General features: G+C 43.9%; 1 protein-coding gene across 1 annotated transcript; it reads left to right on the plus strand.

The window, feature by feature from the left end:
* Window positions 1–13,371: 13,371 nt before the first annotated feature.
* Window positions 13,372–17,206, plus strand: LOC6737161 (dynein axonemal intermediate chain 3). Its single transcript, XM_002083972.4, has 6 exons — window positions 13,372–13,716; window positions 13,779–14,443; window positions 14,495–14,657; window positions 14,715–16,000; window positions 16,061–16,460; window positions 16,515–17,206. Exons 1-6 carry the CDS (start codon window positions 13,469–13,471, stop codon window positions 17,149–17,151), a joined length of 3,399 nt encoding a protein of 1,132 aa, XP_002084008.3. The 5' UTR covers window positions 13,372–13,468; the 3' UTR covers window positions 17,152–17,206.
* Window positions 17,207–17,423: the final 217 nt, after the last annotated feature.

The following is a 17,423-nucleotide window of genomic DNA, read 5'->3' on the forward strand; positions in this document are numbered from 1 at the left end:
ATACTTAACCGCAACAATAACATTTTTAATGCAGTTATGACTAAATGCAAAAGTTATTTTGATGTTGAATGCCTTTGTGGGGGCTGTCGCTTAAAATTGTGCGCATAACTTGGAACATGAAAAGTTACTTAGAGTCGGAGTTTGCGGGGCCTTTAATTAAAAGCGACAGGTTTCGAGACATTTTACTTTGAGATCGAGTCGTGTAGTGTTGTGTATAGTGCTGTGTTGTTTGCTTTGATGCCGCTGCATCGCCGTTGTTGCATTGGAAGTTGCAGTTATTGTAATTACATATGGCGATGTCCAGAGCCAAGGAGCCGCACCCAAGTCGAAGACCGCTGACCCACATTTCCAGGTTCCACTTGGACTTTGAAGATGCAAATGGAACCGAACCGCATGGCATCGCATCACATCGCCTTGCATCGCATCGCATCGCGATCGCAGACGGCGCCAAATTTATGTAATCAAAGCCAACCCAAATGGATGCCATCGAAATGAAATTGCCAGCTTGGACTTGGATTCGAATTTGATGATGTCAGCGGCGGCAGAAGGAGCAGCAAAGCCAAGTCGGAGGCGGCAGCAATCCAAAACCTAGGCAAAAAGGTTATCAATATCCCAAGATCTTTTGTAAAAGTTGGCAAATTTCACTCGTAATGCAATCGCACGCAATGTGTCCACCTCTCGAATCCACAAATACCAAACAAAAATGTGGTGTTGGCCAAAGGGAAAGCCACAACAAGCTGAGATGATTTCGAATCTTTAATTATAGCAACGAGTATGTGCGGAGCATAAATCATATTGACACTTGGTCTTAATTAAAGACAACCTACAAAAGCCCAGTTCTAGTTTGGGCATTTTTTTTTGTATTTATGTATAGATTTCTTTTGGTAGAAAAATCATAAATCAATGCGGGCGCAAGCAAACTAATAAAATTCAATTTGTAATCAGAAACCTCTGCAACGCCCTGCGAAACTGGCCGCCAGACGGGTCTTCACTTCAATCAGCAACAGTTAGAAGCCATAGCCACACACAACCATAGAACGTCTCGCTTTTGACTTCCAAGAATGCAGCTGTTCTACGGCCAATGCTCCATACCCATCCCCATCCACATCCCCATCTTCCCGAAAAATCCATAAAAATGAAAATACATGCCAGGCAGTACGAGCTGTCAGATGGAGCCAATGCCGCTGCTCCTCAGACGCTGCTACTCAACAAATCCGAATCCGAATCGGAAAACAACTATAAACACGATGAGAAGAACGCGAACCGAGCTGAGTGTTGGCTCTTTGGAGTGACGTTTTGGGCCTGGCTTTGGCAGCCAGAAGAACAAAGTCGGCGCCGAAGTGCCCATGGGCCTAGAGACGGTCGAAATCGGAGCGTGAGAGTTATGGCACTCGTCTCGTGATTTTCCCGGCCGGCAGTTGGGATAACCAAAAGCACTTGTGGCTGCCAGAAGTGATCAGTGATTCTGGGTCAGTCGAAGGGAGCAAAAAGTAGGTGAATGCCAAACTGAAATTGATATATTTAGACAATTAAATTTAGCACTGGTTTGAAGGGTTCTTGAAGAAACAAGGAAAGGGTAACAAAAAATAAGAAGTAAAATACCATTCTTAGAGCTTTTTGAAAGCAAAATATCAATAAAATACTTGAGTTTATAAGATAGAATTTTAGAATGTACCGAACATCAGCTAAGACTAGATAGTTAAATGATTTAGGTTTTGTTCTTGTATGACAAGATGGTTTAGCATAGATTTACTGCACAAAAGATCCATATTGGCATTGAAAAGGATTAAAGGATACATTTTATCCTTTTATATTTTATTAACATTATTTAAGACCTTATAGTGTTCCTCCTAGTTATATTTTTGACTATTTCCAAACTGACCGATATTTGATCTCCATAAACCCGGTTCCGCTCCCACATTTCGGATTGATTCCCATCCAAATCGGAGCGCTTGTCAGTTGGCCATCTCTAGCCGCTGGCTTTGGGGTCCATGACGAGCTTCATTCCATTTCATTTTGGCCGGTTCCATTTGGCTGTTTGGCCCGCTTTGTTTGCGCCGTTAACCTTGGGGGCACAGCAGCCAACCGCGACCGTCAAGAAGTGCAAAAAGTGTTAAAAAAAAATAAAATAAAGGCGAAGACAAAAAATTGGCAAAGAAGTGAAATACCTGGGGTAAAGCAGAAGATTTGCATGCCACCTGAGTGGGTGGCTGGGGGGCGATGAAGTGCCACAGTGATTGACATGCCTCTAGTTGAGTTTTCTTTTTCAATTTGCCAAAGCGAACCGCCGAGCTTTTTGTGGGTCAGGGTCAGGATAGCAAATGTCACAGCGACCACAGATGCACACATGGTCGAAGCCGCTTGTCCAACTCTTGGAGTCACCATATGACCATTAATTGCTTACGCACGCGACCAACGAATGTGTGTCCACAACCATATCCATATCCATATCCATAGCCACATCTACTTTCTTTACAATTTATTTTGGTTTATGTGTTTATCGCTTCTCGCTAATCTTGCAATGCGGCAGCCACCGGCAATCAGCAACGGTGACAGTTGGGGCAACTCCCACAAAAAGCCAAGCCCAGGGAGCCGCAAAGCGAAAAATCAGAAAGAAAAAAACCTCCCAGCTTTATGGCCACAAAAGTCGCCTTGCGTTCCGTCGCATGATTTATGGCGCGTAATTTGCGTGCGCATGCGCAAATTGCGCCATAACCTTTTGCTTTTGCTTTTGCTGCAAAAGCGGCATTGGCAGTGGCTTTCCTCGATTCCAGCAGCTTCCTGCTGACAAATGACCCACCTCCCCATCGGCTTAACCCACTGGTGTTTGCTTCTTGCTGTGGCCAAGGAAAGTTCTGTTCGAGTACCTTAAGGTATTTGAGTTTTTAAGAATTTGCTGGCAATGTGTCTTGCATGTTAATATTCTGACCTAGTAAAGGCAAACCCACTAAATGTTAGCAATTTAAAATTGGTTAGAAAAAGTTGGTTGTCCGTTACAAATATCTTGTTCAAACGAGAAAAACTCTTTGCAGACAAGTTGAAGTGCATAACTTCATCTGTTTAATTGCAGAAAATTCCATTGAATAAATATTGATGTGTAAACCTTTAAATCGAATTTAGCTAAAAATATACATAAATAGACAATTAGGTATATAGGTTGATGAGTTTCTTGATAAACCCCTCTTAATACCCCTCAGTTTTACGCCCATTTATTTGCCACCCTCAATGGGTTAATGGTGCCGCAGTGAAAGAGATCAAAAGTGTGTCACTTGCATTCTTTCGAGTTTGTCTTGAATTACTCGATATGCAACTGGCTTGCGATAACTGAAAACCGAGGGAATGGGAATGAGGATGAGGATGTGGATGGGGATGGTGATGGGGGATTCCGGAATCGGGTGGACGGGAATTGGCCGACTGATTTATAATTTCATTGAACTATTACCAGAGCGACAGTGTTCGGGGGACAGCGCTCGCCAAATTGATTAACAATCAAAATAAATCAATACACAGCCTCGGAGCGAGAAACGTCAAAAATCGCAACGAGCAAATTGCAATTGCAACACTTTCGCTGCAGATTTTGTTTTTCACACTTGATTTACATTTTAAATTGAAAAGGCTAACCAAAACCAAAACCGAAACCCAAAACCGAACCGAAAAACGATCGCTGAAAACTGAAACCCAGCTCGTCGATGGAGGAAAAAACCGAGAAAAGATATATGTATAAGAAATACGAAATTTCCAGCCGGCGGGCATGAAAAGTGCAAGACGAATTGGGCGACATTGTCAGGCGGGCAGAGTTGAGATTGTTGCCGGGATTTGGGGCATGTGCAGCACTAACGCCCGTCCAAAATCCCAGACGACGAAGTCCCCAAGCCTCCCTCCTCACCCGTTCACCATTCTCCGATCCGGAACCCCAGGGTCTAGACACTGAAGACCCGAACCACCTGATAAAGAGATCAATGGCAGGAAGGCAGGCTGAACTGAGCCGAGCTGAGCTGCAGAGAGACGACCACGACCACTTCGCACAGGTGAAATGTCAATTTGCCGCACCGCACCACGTAACTCAAGTCTTAATCGTCCACGCCATAATGCTGTTAAGCCGTCTAATTGAAGTTTCACTTTTTTTCCCTGACTGTCTGACCTCTGTGCAGATACATTAATTATCTGTAATGAACGTTTACACGTATTTATTGGCATTAAATCATCGTTTAACGCGCTTTAAGCATGCACTCCTCCGTCGCCGGTCTAGCGGTCCGTTTTTCCTCGAACGGCCTTCGGATGCGTCTGCCATGTTCAGATTCAGATACATTTATATATATATATATTTGGATATATATCTCCGACTGGAAGTGCATGCTTAGTGGCCGCAAATTATAAGCGCCGAGGACGCTTCCGTTTTCTTTGTGCTCATTGTGTTTCTAAGCGGAATGGGAACCGTTGATAAAACCCATGCACGGAGTTCATTGGCATTTTGTGCCACATAACAAAAGCCTGCCACTTAGTAATGAGTTATGAGCCACCAGACAGCCAGTGAGGCAGTCATCCAGTCGGGCAGGCAGGCAGTCAACTAGTGAACACTGGATCAACGCCGATTGAGTGGTCATTAACCTGGTTGAGAATGGATGGGTTGGTCTAAGTTCTGTTATTGGAAGTTTCTCCGGAATTCGATTGCACATTCTTAGCTAAAAAAGGAGCAGATAATTGCACTTTGGTTTGGGTAATTTTTGTTGGTTTTTAGGAACTCAAGTTTAAAGTAGTTCATGTAGCGGCGGAAATGAGGTTCTATACAAAAATGCAAAATATATATACCTCAAGGAAACCAAAAATCAGGAAAGCTTTATTCCTTTCTAATATATTATATTTAACAACTTTAGGCATACGTATGTATATAGTTTGTAAGCGAATGACTTGATTGTTTAATACTATTAAATGGGGCCACTTCTTGTTCATGTCCTGAGTTGCAATAAGGAAGCAATGCGATGTCCGTTTTCCGCATACAACCCACTGAAACCACTGTGCAGAGTTTTGGAGTGCCTATCTGGCCAAAATTGCGATGGCATCATGATCGCGCCTTCCACTGAAGTTAGCCATGTTTTATGTATGTGCCTAGTGCAAATCAAACATTTAATGCTTAATTAATTGTAGATTGTAGAGGGGAGTCAGGTGCTAAATGGCAGATTCTATTATGATGTTGATCGAAGATTTTGGTGGGAGTTGGGGCCATGGCCGTGTCAAATGGCCAAATGAAATGCAATTTCCGAGCACACAACTTTTGCGACGATTTGTTTTTCTTGGCATAAGCCACGTTACTTGGCACCGGCTAATTGCAGGCTCTCTGGCATCCCATAAAAGCCTAACGCTGCGATGCATAAATATGTTTATGCGGCAGTCGAGGAAAAACAGTGGTAAAAAGTCAAATGGTGCATGTTGAACACCCACAAAGCATAAATAAAAACAGCAATGGCCCGAACTGTGAAAAAACCAAGCCAAAACCAAGCGAAAAAATAAAATCAGACCCTCTCACCTCCCTCGTGAAAAGTAAAAAAATAAAATTGGGAAAAGACTTGACTTCGTGGCGAAGGTGAAAGTGTTTTTGTTGGCCCGTTGCAATTATATTGTAAATGATTTTATTATTTATTTGCTGAATTAATTTTGGTTAGGCTGCGGCAAGTGTGCGAGCCATGTGAAATATTCCATATAAATATTTATGTTTTAATTAAAAAGGCCACAAGGAAATTGAAATTGCATAAATTTCGCATTTAATTTGTAACGCGACTGGAGGAAACACTTGGTTTTCATTTGATTTTTATAGGGTGCAATTTATGAATGCCATTAAGGCAAATTAAGTTGTATGTAGTTACTTTACTTTTTATGGCAAATTACTCAACCGAAATTGGTGGACTTAATTTGCAAATTTTCCTCCTGATGAGGCCACTTATGCCAATGCGGTATATTTTATTTGATTTAAATTTATATGGCTTATACGGTTGGTTTATTGTACAATTCTATAGGGTGACTGTCTTATATCACCTAACACTAAGCCAATCCAGTACTGATTGTAATGGCCAACAAATAAAGTGTACTTCTTGCATCTGGAGTACCTTTTAGTGGCTATAAATTAATGGCACTCCTTTATCATTACTTAGTAGCGCTCGGCAGGTCATTTCTCACAGTCAACTTCATATTTCAGGCCATATTTATGACTGAGCACACATTCTGTGACATTGGCGACCTTCAGCCTGTCAGCTGGCAGGAGACATCCTCATCCACATGGAGCATCTGCCTTCGATTTGCAATGATTTTTGGTGAAGCAACTGGTTTTGCTGTGCTCTTGTGCTTTTGCGCACAGTTTTCGAACATTTTCCCCCCAATTTTACGTGTTCATTATCATACGGCTGCTGGGAGCAGATGCCATGTAAGACGTAGTTTTTGGACACAAACGAAAGTGAACTTTTTAAAGCCTGGCCAAAAGTATTTTTCGTATATTTTTTGGCCTTTTTCACTGGATGCTGCGAAACGTGTTGGACTTGGTCATGTTGGTCCCGGCGTTTTGTTGGTTATTTATCGTCGCTTTTTTTGTGATTTAACATATGTACGTGCTGCTGTCGCGCAAAAACAAAGCGCATACGCACCCAAAACATGATTATATATTAATTTCATTAATAATAAATAATTTCACTTTTCATTTCACTCAAAGGCAAGAATGCGAAACTTTCGTTGCGGGTGAAGCTCTTTCTTGTTGGCCATCTTCGCCCAGCTGCCACTGGATGTCAGGGAGGCCAAACGTGGCTTTCATGACGGCTCCAAGCTCACAGCTCACAAACCCACAGAGTGCCGACCAAAATCGATGGCCAAATTAATTGCCGCGACTCGGCCGCGCATGCGTATACGTAATTTTTGATTATTAACTGTTAATTACATGCAATTTTTCTTCGTCTGCGCGAATTATTCAAGTTTGCCGCCCCAAAGGAGTGTGTGGGCCTATCTGCGATCGCGGCACCATGTTAATTGCTCCAGAAAATTGAGTTATTTTCAGTTATTTTGATTGCTGCCTGTTGACCTTTTTTTGTATTTCATTTGGTCCCCAATCTGGCTTTGTTTGGCGGCCCACACCCACGAAAATGTCAGCTAGTTCTGGGCCCGGGGAATCGAATCTGGCCAAGATCTGCCACTGGCAGCGGGTATGAGTCGTGCCCGTCGATGTTTATCGACCATTGCATTCATATATTGCTGCGAGTTCTTGCCAAATAAAATTAAAATTGTAGATTTATATCGATTGAAGTCGCGCTTGGCAAAATACTTGGAAAAATACGATACTCTCTGTGGATAACGAAAACTATGCTCTTTTCGTAAACTTTGGTGATTTCATATCATTTATTTTAATTGTTTTGTTTGCAATTTAATTGCCACTTATCAGAAAAGTTACTTATATATCACACAACTTGATTTAGTAATACACACCTTAAGCATAAATTATTTATGTTCTTGTTGCTTTCCAGAATCTGACTATTTAAGGAGGTTAGCTAAGGAAGGGCATTTAAATATCGTTTAGCTCCCTTTTTAGCCAGCTTCTGTTGTTAACAATTTGAACGTTATTGTCAATGGGTTTTTCATTTATTTGGAGCCTGAGAAAATTAATCATTAAAATTGCCATCGGGGGCGGTGAACTATGTAAATTTTCGATTTTTGTTTACGCCGGAAACGAGCCTTAATTTTCATGGGAGTTTTCCATTTGGCACTTTGGCTGCCTGCCTGCGATGAAATAACACAAAATGCAGCACCTGCATTGCGGAGGCTTCAATAAAAATGTAATTACGCCCTCCAATGCGGCAGTGCGAAGCCACATCAGCCCGTTGTTCGGTGTCTATCAAATGGGCAACTTACACATGGGCAACATGCCCCATCTGCAACCTGCAACCTGCAAGTTGCAACCAATGCCCCTGACACTGTGTGGCAGCCATTAGCGATAGCTGGCCAAGATCTGTGAGAAGGGGAACCACTCCTGTGTTGGCCTCCGCGATGGCCAGTTGATTGATTACACATTCGCCGCGTGGGCCGCGTTAATGCTGATGTTGCCACGTCGCCAAGCGAGGGAATCGCCACGGCGATTATAATGATCGAAGATATATTATATATATATACAAACGTGCAACTCCAACTCTTGACTCCAGGTGATGTCATCGGAAAAACAAGCGCATTAAACGATTATAAAACAAATTGTCTTGCCCATTTGGACCTTGAGAGGGTGCCCAAGATCGATTGACAATTTTTCTGTGGCTGCCACAAACGAGTTCAACCGAAAGTTGGGGCGCACAAATACTTTCCTTTTCGGTTGCCACATTCTCGTAATTCTCGTCATCAGTAGCCTGGATTACCTCAGTCGCGCAAAATTTCGCTTTCTACGCCAAAACTTTGACAGCGTGCGGCTGAAATGTTGCACGTTTGACCAAATTTGGTCGCAGCGTTTTGTGGCTAAGGCTTTTTTTTCTTTCTGCTATGTTTTTTTGTTTTTGTTTACTTAGCCTGGTCCACCGCTGTGGCCGTGACGCTGACGATGGGCGATGGAGCGACCTCCTCCTGGCCAAAAGGCGCTGAATGGAGCACGCTCTGGTAGCTTCTTGTCGCCGTATGTCATGCGCCTTATCTTGATGACGCTGGGAGTCATGAGCCCCAACCTGGTCTTGAGTCTTCAGGCCTCAGTCTTCAGGCTTCAGTCTTCAGTCTTTAGTCTTGGCCCGAGCCTGATTTCGCTGTTTAACATAGTTAGCTGGGCCGTGGGCCACCTCTGTCACTTGAAGAAATGAAATATCAAACCGAAATAGATCAAAGACCCAAATTGTCATATGTGGATTAAGAAAACTATATTCTGAAGTTCGTTAAATACTCCTAATTCCTAAATTTTAAATTCAGAGCAATCCATTTTGATCGGACTTAAGTAATTAGCGTTGGACTATAATATTTCTTGCAGTGCCCTGCTAATCCAACTGCAACTGCGAGGGATTTTCACCGCAATTCGGTAGCCGGCAAGTAGCTAAAGCCGAAGTACGTAGGTTGCGGCAGGTCAGTGCACCCTGGGCATGTGATTAAAACGCTAAAACGCAGACAATCATAAATATCAAATGCGCCATATTTTAGGGTCTCCGTGGTCGCTGGTCTCTGGTCCCAGGTCCCAAGTCCCACGTCCCTGAGTCCCCCCAACCGATAAAGTGGGGGACCCACCGACCAGAATGGTTTCACTTTTGTTTGAGCGACACCTGGCTGCGAGCGGAGCGGCCCATGCCCATGACTCACGGAGTTATCCAGCGACCAAGTGGAGACGGAAGGAATGAAGGGAGCTGGAAGACGGAGGCCCCAGTCTCAAAAAGTGCATCATAAATTATTTTGCCTTTGCGGCTGCGATCAGCGCAACTTTTATTTTTCTTCTAAGCATTTTCATTTGCCAAAGTAGTCACACGGTCAGCTTGGCGGATGGAGTCGCAGGAATCGCTGGAGGGGATTGGCGGATCTGGGGGATCTGGTGATCTGGTGATTTGGGGAGCGGACCACATTTGTCGCTAGCCCAAGCGAAATCGAAATTGAAATTGAAATCCTGGTTCAGCCCCAGCCAAGCTGGGGATCCAAACGGATCGGCAGCCGCACTTTGGTCACGAATGTCGGTCAAACGTGTTTGGTTTGCTATTTTACAACTTTAAATATGCCAACAATGGCCGAAAGCCACTAAGGCACACTAGCCACAGCCCCTCCACCCAAACCATGGTACATACCACATCCTACCTGGGCCACATGCATGCCTAATTTGTGTGCATATTTCTCGGGGGATTATCACTGTCACTCCCGCCACCAAGTCTCGAATCAGCCACGATCTCTGCCACTTTCGGGGCTCCAATTACAATCCGATGTGGATGGAGCTTTGGCATATGGATGTGAATCCTAATTTTACAGCTGGCAGTGAAAAGACCAGAACTAACAAGAACAATAAACTCTTTACAAACCAATCCTATAATATTAGGATTGGGGTATCATAAGAATCTATTAGTTCTTTTCTTGTTTAGCCATTCTTTTAAAGATTTTAGAACGATTAAGTGTCTTGCAATATCTTTTTAAGTTAATGTATATTCATGAGTCTTTTCAGTAAAGTCAACTAACTTATTACTGTTTTTTGTTTTGGCTTCCTCATATTAAGTTACAAGAGGGACTGCCAAAACGTCGTTTGCCGGCAATTTCCCTTTCACCAATTTCAGCGCTTCCTCTCATTAATATTTTGCAATGTTTCGTTGGCAGTTGCTTATTAAAATCAAGTTATATTTTCACAGTTCGTTGCTTGTTATACTTGTAAGCCATTAGCCAATTTTTTCATGGGAAAAGAGAAAATGTAGCGAGTTTTTGGCAGGAAAATTGATAAGCGAATGCAATTAGTGGTGCATTGAGAACTTTGTGAAATTTTCTCATATTCCAGACAATCTGTAGTCACTCCTTTAAGGGAAGCCTTGCGGCGAACTCATTTTTTTACGGTTTCCCTATCTTGATTTCATCTCTGGCACTTCCTTCTCGTCCCATTACCCATACGCCGTGTTGCGCCATCATGAATGTGGGTGATCCGCGGGCGGCGACTGCGGCAAATCATGAAAACTATTTAGCCCACAAACAAATTTCTCACATAATTCACAAAACGCCGTAATACGGAAGCCGTTTCTAGTTGCAAATTTCACTCGGCTGATAAGTCGGCAGGCAAATTTGCAGCACTCAAATTTGAATTTCATGTCCCTTTTATCGGTGCGACTATCTAACGCTTAGCGGTTCAGTTCAGTTCAGTTGAGCATGGGTTGGTTTTCGTTTGGTTTCTATTTAGTTTTGTTTTCTGCTTTTTTCGGGTATTTTTTTGGCTTTGCTTGGCCCGGCTAGAAGTAGCCATTGTTGGTGTCGCTTGAGGTTTTTTTGGCAAATTTGCCTGGCCATAATAGCGTTTCGTGCTGGGGGGTTTTCGCCTTATTGGGCGGTCGCGGTTCAACGGATTGATGTGCCTCTGTGTGAACAGCCGAGTTTTCCCACCTCCCCCTGGTATTTTCATTTTGGCTACCGCAATGTTATAAAATATAGAAAATTATGCGCATCGGCTACTGTGGCCGCCATCAAAAGCGGCGCCGAAAGTCGGCTCGAGTCGAGTCGAATCGAATCGGTTTGGGCTGTTGCCTGGCACTTAACACCTTTTTGACACACAGCCAGCGACGTCAAATGCAAATGAAGATAAATCGCTGCCTCTGATCTTTTTAGCACCTTTTTGCATACATTCCCCCAGTCCAGGCAAAAGCCAAATCCCGAAGCCACCAAGAGCTCTAAGCCCCGGTGACAGCGCCACGAACATGCAACATTTTGTCGCCGGTTGTACAACTCCTGAATGCAGCCGAATGCCGACTGCCAAATGTTGCCGGTGTTGCACGGAGTTGGCCACAGCCTACGACTTTTCGCGATTATGATGGCAATGGCAACCCCAGCCCAGGACCAGGCGATACCCTCTAAGGGGATTATGGGATTTTAGCACCTACCTCTGGGCAATCAATCATCAAAGATGCAACCTGGTGTCGTGTAAAAGTGTTGCGTGGCGTGTTGGGAAATTATGGGGATTCAGGGGATTCAGATTATTAATTGATTTCATGTTGTTCGTTTAGAAATGGATACAGGTTATTTACTTAGCAAAACAATAAGGTATTTAACTCATGATTTAATTCATTAAATTTTCTGTACATTAATTATTTATGTTTTGTAATGCTTATATACAGCGTATCTTATCTTCCATTTCCCAGCACAACCTTATGATTTTGGGGTTGCCAATAAGGTCAAGGGGGGATCTGTAGGTGGGAGAGGTGTTGGTTGGAAAAAAAACTTCAACTTTTCGCTGCAACACAAATGCACACATGTGCAAAAGTGGCAATCAGAAAATTATCAGCCTGCCCCAATGTTGTTTTGTATTTTTGTGGTTTTTCAGTTGCTAGAGTGGACTATTGTCATTGTTTTTCCTTTTTTGTTTTTTTTTTTTTTTTTGTGGTGCTGCATTGCAGACTGGAGACGGATGAGGAAGTTTTTTGGACTGTGCTGCATTTGTGGCATGCTACCAACTATCGGCAGCTTGTCGCTGTTTTTTCTCTTATTTAAATTACGAAATGTTTTGTCAACAATTTGTCCACTGATTTATTGGCTTTTGTGGCGTTGGTTGCAAGCTACTTGCCACTGCAACAGTGCAACACTGGGCACAATAGCCGCGGCTAATCGGAGTTGCCAGTTATCAGCTGGCTGAGTGACAGGTGCATAAATTGCATTTAAAATCGAAAGTTGGGCAGACGCCCAGAATGAAAGTGAACGACGTGCATCCATTAAATGTGTGCCACTCATGTGGCACCACCACCATCACCAACATCGCGCTGGTGCATTGACTCGGTGCACTCTGCACCACGGCAGTCGCATTCGCAGCTGTCCATCAGAGAACTTTCGATTTCGATTGCGTAGTGCGTCAACTCGAAGACTTTCCATTGTGGCGTTTGTTGAACCGATCTCGGCTACATTGAGAAAAAGATATGAAAAATTGGTCCCTGTAAGGAGTGTTAACCAAAACACTAACTCAACAATAAAACCAACTTTAAATATAAAAATTGTGGTTTCTTTTTAATGTTTTATCAATTCTTTAAAAGCCTCTTAGCTCCGTTTTCCGCACTCATTCCTATGATTTTTAATTGGTCTATTTGGTTTAGAAGCTGAAAAAGTAAGAAAAGAATATAGTCTTAATATACAGACTGTATTTTTTTCTCACTGTGCTAGCAAAGATCGCAGACGTGAGGAGGGTCAGGAACTGGGACTGGGACTGGGACTGGACCTGGCACTGGGACTCGGACAACAACTGCCACAGATCGCACAAGAAACACATATTTCGTAGCTTTTTCGTTCGGGTTTGAAGTCTCTGTGAGTGACACACAATTGTGTTTTTTGCGCATAGTTCCGTATTTGGTCAAAGATAATGATGTGAAATGCAGCAACAACAGCGTATCCCCCAAAAACAACAACGGCGACAAAGGCGAAACGACAGCGACAACAAGGCAATCACCCACTCAAAAATCGTTGAGGAAAAATTGCCAGGCCGACGCGAATCGTCCATGTAAATGAGTGAAAATGTTTTAACTTAATTCTGTTTATGTGCGTTCACGTTGGGGCCAAGAGAAACTCCATTCAGCTCCTAACAAAAAAAAAAAAATGTTTACGGAAAAATGAAACTTTTATTTTGAAAAATAAGGCAATAAAATGATTTAGTTGTGCCCTTGAATGTGTAAAATCTTAATAATATTGCATCTCATTCCTGCGCATGCTCCCGGATTGCCATGACAGAATCGTAGTTTTCCGGTTGTCAGTAGGAATAAAACATATAAACAAACTAATCGGACGACACTTTATCAAAAGGTATAGAGAGGCTCACTCACTAACCATGTCGACCACGGATATCGAGGTCACGGGGAAATCCGAAGTAGATGGTGACTTAGAAGGTTTGCCGATCGATTCGGAGGTTACCGATGCTGCGGCACCTTTATCATCCAGGCGAAGCAAGCCCTACTTCAAAAAGTTCAAAGAGCCGGACTCCGACGAGGATATCGCTGATCCGCGACAGCTGTTCAATGTCCAGGAGTCGTGGCGAACCCTCATGTCCCTCCCCAGCTGCCAAAAGGTCATGGTCTCGTAAGTTATGTAGGGAATTTGTAAAGCCTTCAATACCCAGCTCTATTTCGGTTTTTATGCAGTGAGAAAGCTCAAAAGGCCCTGAAGATTGAGGTGGGCATCAATGTGACGCAGGAGTTCCCATGGAAACAGGTGCAGTTCAAGGACCTTAGAGATGTGCTCTTCGACGAACTGGAGAATTCAGCTGAGCTGATGAAGAAGTTCAAGAACTTCAATCCGGAGCACTTTATCCTCATTGGTTTCTGTCCACTGTTGACCGAACAGGAAGATGATCCGCCGGAGGGCGAACCCTTCATCTTCTACTCGAGCATCAAGGAGTCCAAAATGGCCATGAGTATCATCCAGAATATGGAGCACTTCGAACGTTGGCGGATGCAGCGACGTCTGAGAAAAAAGCCCCGTCGATGGGTGAGCCATGGCACCGATGAGGAGATGACCATCATGGTGGAGCGATTCAAGGACGAACCCATCGATGTGGAGATCCAGAGTGTATATCCCATTCAGATGCCGCGGCATGTGGCCTTCGATTACCGGATGACACGCGATGTCCGGGATGGAGTGCTCGAGCTTTTGCCCAACGAAAACATTAAATGGGAAAACGTGACCAAAAAGCGGGTTAATGTGTCGGTGCAGTCTGCTCCTCCAAAAATCGAAAGAGAGCAGCAAACTAACCCGACTTTTCCGTCGAATGCCTGGTCGCAGTATCTGTATGAGATTGATGATGAAGGTAGGTTTCGTTTGTTTTAATAGTATAACATGATATTAAATACATCCAAAGACCTTGAGCTGGATGAAACGGATGTGGACGAGGAGGAGGAGAAGAAGAAGGCCCAAGCTAAGCCGGGTACCTATGTAGAACCCGAAAAGAAACCCCCGGAAATGTCAGCCCAGATTGAAATGCTGCTCAATACCCTGGAATTTAATCAGATCGACAGCTATCGGTGGGTATAGTATAGATTTTGTTTGATTTAAATTTACCTAAAGGGAATTCTCGCCAGCGATGACTATTCCTTGATATCCTCCCGGCAAGTGGTGCAGTACACCAATCCCTATCTGCAGGAGTTCCTCTGTTTTGCCAACATCTCGAAGAGCAACAAGCGCTTTGTGGCTGGCTACGATTGGTATCCCAAACTATCCGGACTCATAGCGGTTTCATATGCATTCAGTACTCCAGCTACCGTAAACGAGGCTACTAACCGGGTGGACTATGTGCAGCGTGCAGTTCTTGAGCCCAATCCCGTGCTCTTGTGGAGCTTTTCGGATAACCTAAACTATAAGTTGGAATTTGAGGCCCCAATCGAGAACACCGCCTTGACATTTTGCCCTTTTAATGGGGATATCTTGCTGGGAGGCAGTAAGAATGGTCAGGTGGTGTTGTGGGATCTTCAAGGTCGCTGTGAGAAGCTGGATGAGGAGGAGTACTTGACGGCGGCCCAGGCCAAATACCGAGTTATGATTGGGGAGTTCCTCAATTGGACTATTGACATCGAGGACAATGTCATTGTGCCGGCAACTATTTCCTTGTTGGATTGCTCACCGAAAGGAGCCATCACAGCATTTTATTGGCTGGGTCGTTCCATATATTTAAGTCAATTTGGAAAGGTTTACAATGACCCCGATATTCGAAACCATCACAAGTTCTTTATAACGTGTGCTTTCGATGGCACTATCAGCTTCTGGGACTTGGATGCCAAAGGAGGGAAGAGTGCAAAGGATAAGATGCGCAACCGGATGCTGCCCAAGGAGTTGACCCAGAGTGAATCCGCCTTTAAATCCATGGTCATTAAGCCCACCTACAACCTTTACTTCCCGGAACCGATAACTGGTATCATAGCGGACACCTCGTGTTTCTCGTGCTTGACTCCCGTTGCCAAGTTGATACAAGCCAATCCCTCGAATTATCCTATCAAGACGATAGCCAAGGATCCACCCACTATGCGCCAGAGTATGATAGTATCCACATTTTATGGCCATGTCAGCCGGATTGATTGGCAGGGCACATATACGGAGGGAGAGGCCACTGAGCTTATTAACAGTTCGACTCCCTTTGCCATGGTCCATGATGGACCTGTGGTCATGGTGAAGAAGAACCCCTTCTATCCGGAGTTGTTCGCCTCCATTGGACGGACCATCCTGGCCATTTGGAAGGAGGACTATAATTATTCACCCATCTTTTGGCGAAAAAGAGCCTGTGACCTTACCGCCGTCGCCTGGAGTGAAACGCGTCCGGCTGTTTTGTACATAACTAGAATCGATGGAATCCTCGAGGCGTGGGATATACTGGGTATATATATACTTGTACATTAACTTGTGAACCAAAGGTATTTACAATATCTCCGAACAGCCCGCGACGATGATGCTTGCCTCACCGAGATCCTTGGCGGTGGTATCATTACAGCGATAACGGAGCATCGACCCTCTCTTCCCCACAAGATCTTGGGCATTGGTGATTATAACAGTAGTATAAGAATGGTGAAGCTGCCCCATTCCTTCGATGTGCCCCTACCCAATGAGCTCGATCAGCTGATAAAGTACGTGCTGAAGGAGGAGCGCCGCAAGATGGGCATTCAGTCGTGGGAACAGAAGTACTATGAACTCAACAAGGACATCATAGAGGCAAAGCGGGAGGCTGAAGCGGAAATCCGCAAGGAAATGGAAAAAAAGGAAAAGGAGGAGCAGCTTGCCAGCAGGAAAAAGGGCCAAAAGTCCGGAGAAGATGGCGGAGAAGGCGGCGAAGAGACCAAGTAGGTATTAATATTATCGCCAGCTAATATTCAATCTATTATTGTACTACCCAGAGGTAAGAAGAACTACAGCGGCTTGAACTACAACGAAAAAATGGCTGTCAAGTGGGACGAACTTAATCTTAACCGGATGATGACCATTCTGATGTCCCGCAAGCAAATGGATCCCGAGAAATTGGCCAGGGAGACGGCACTGGAGAAGGAGCGTCATGCCTACGAGGCTGCCAAGAAAAAGTCCCATTTGGATATCTTGGCCACAGTGGAAAACGATATCGCTAACATAAGGGCTAGAATCCTGCCATTAGAGCTTCAGGACATGCAGCGCAGTGAGATGATCGCGGAAAGGGTAAAACGCGAGGTTGAGAACGCGGACTCCTATGAAAAGGTGTGCGAAGATGCCTTCGAGATCCTGAACCACTTCAAAGAGTTCGAGCCAATCGATTATATCGAGTTTCTGGAACGTGGTCGCAAGAGGCGTCAACTTTTGGATCAATCCTTGGGTGGAAATACGGATCGACTGCGGTGGTATGAGGAACGGGTCAAATTGGGCGAACTGGGCGAGTGCCAGTTCATCTACGAACCCATTAGTGGATCTCAGGGTGAGGAGTCCAGCCATCCCGAATTTGCGGCTCCGCAGAAAATGATGTCCAAATCGAACAGCGATATTATTGTGGACGATTTAGACGGTTAAAAGTTTTGATGCGTCCTTATAGTTAGTAAATGTCATTAAATGCTCTATTATTTAAATTTCAATTTATTTCGTTATGGAATTGTACGAGGTGTGATATGGAAAATAATAGGTTAGCATATATTCAAAAACTTTTCTTTTAAATTGCAAACAACCGTCTAATTTACAAGTAGAAAGTTGAATTTCATCAACGGAAACTTAATCACACCATGAAGACAAAATCGAATTTTATGTATTGACTTTCAACGCCATTTTAATGTTCTTTTTTATGCTTC

The sequence above is a fragment of the Drosophila simulans genome, chromosome 3L (genome assembly GCF_016746395.2).
Source record: "Drosophila simulans strain w501 chromosome 3L, Prin_Dsim_3.1, whole genome shotgun sequence".
Lineage (NCBI taxonomy): Eukaryota > Metazoa > Arthropoda > Insecta > Diptera > Drosophilidae > Drosophila > Drosophila simulans.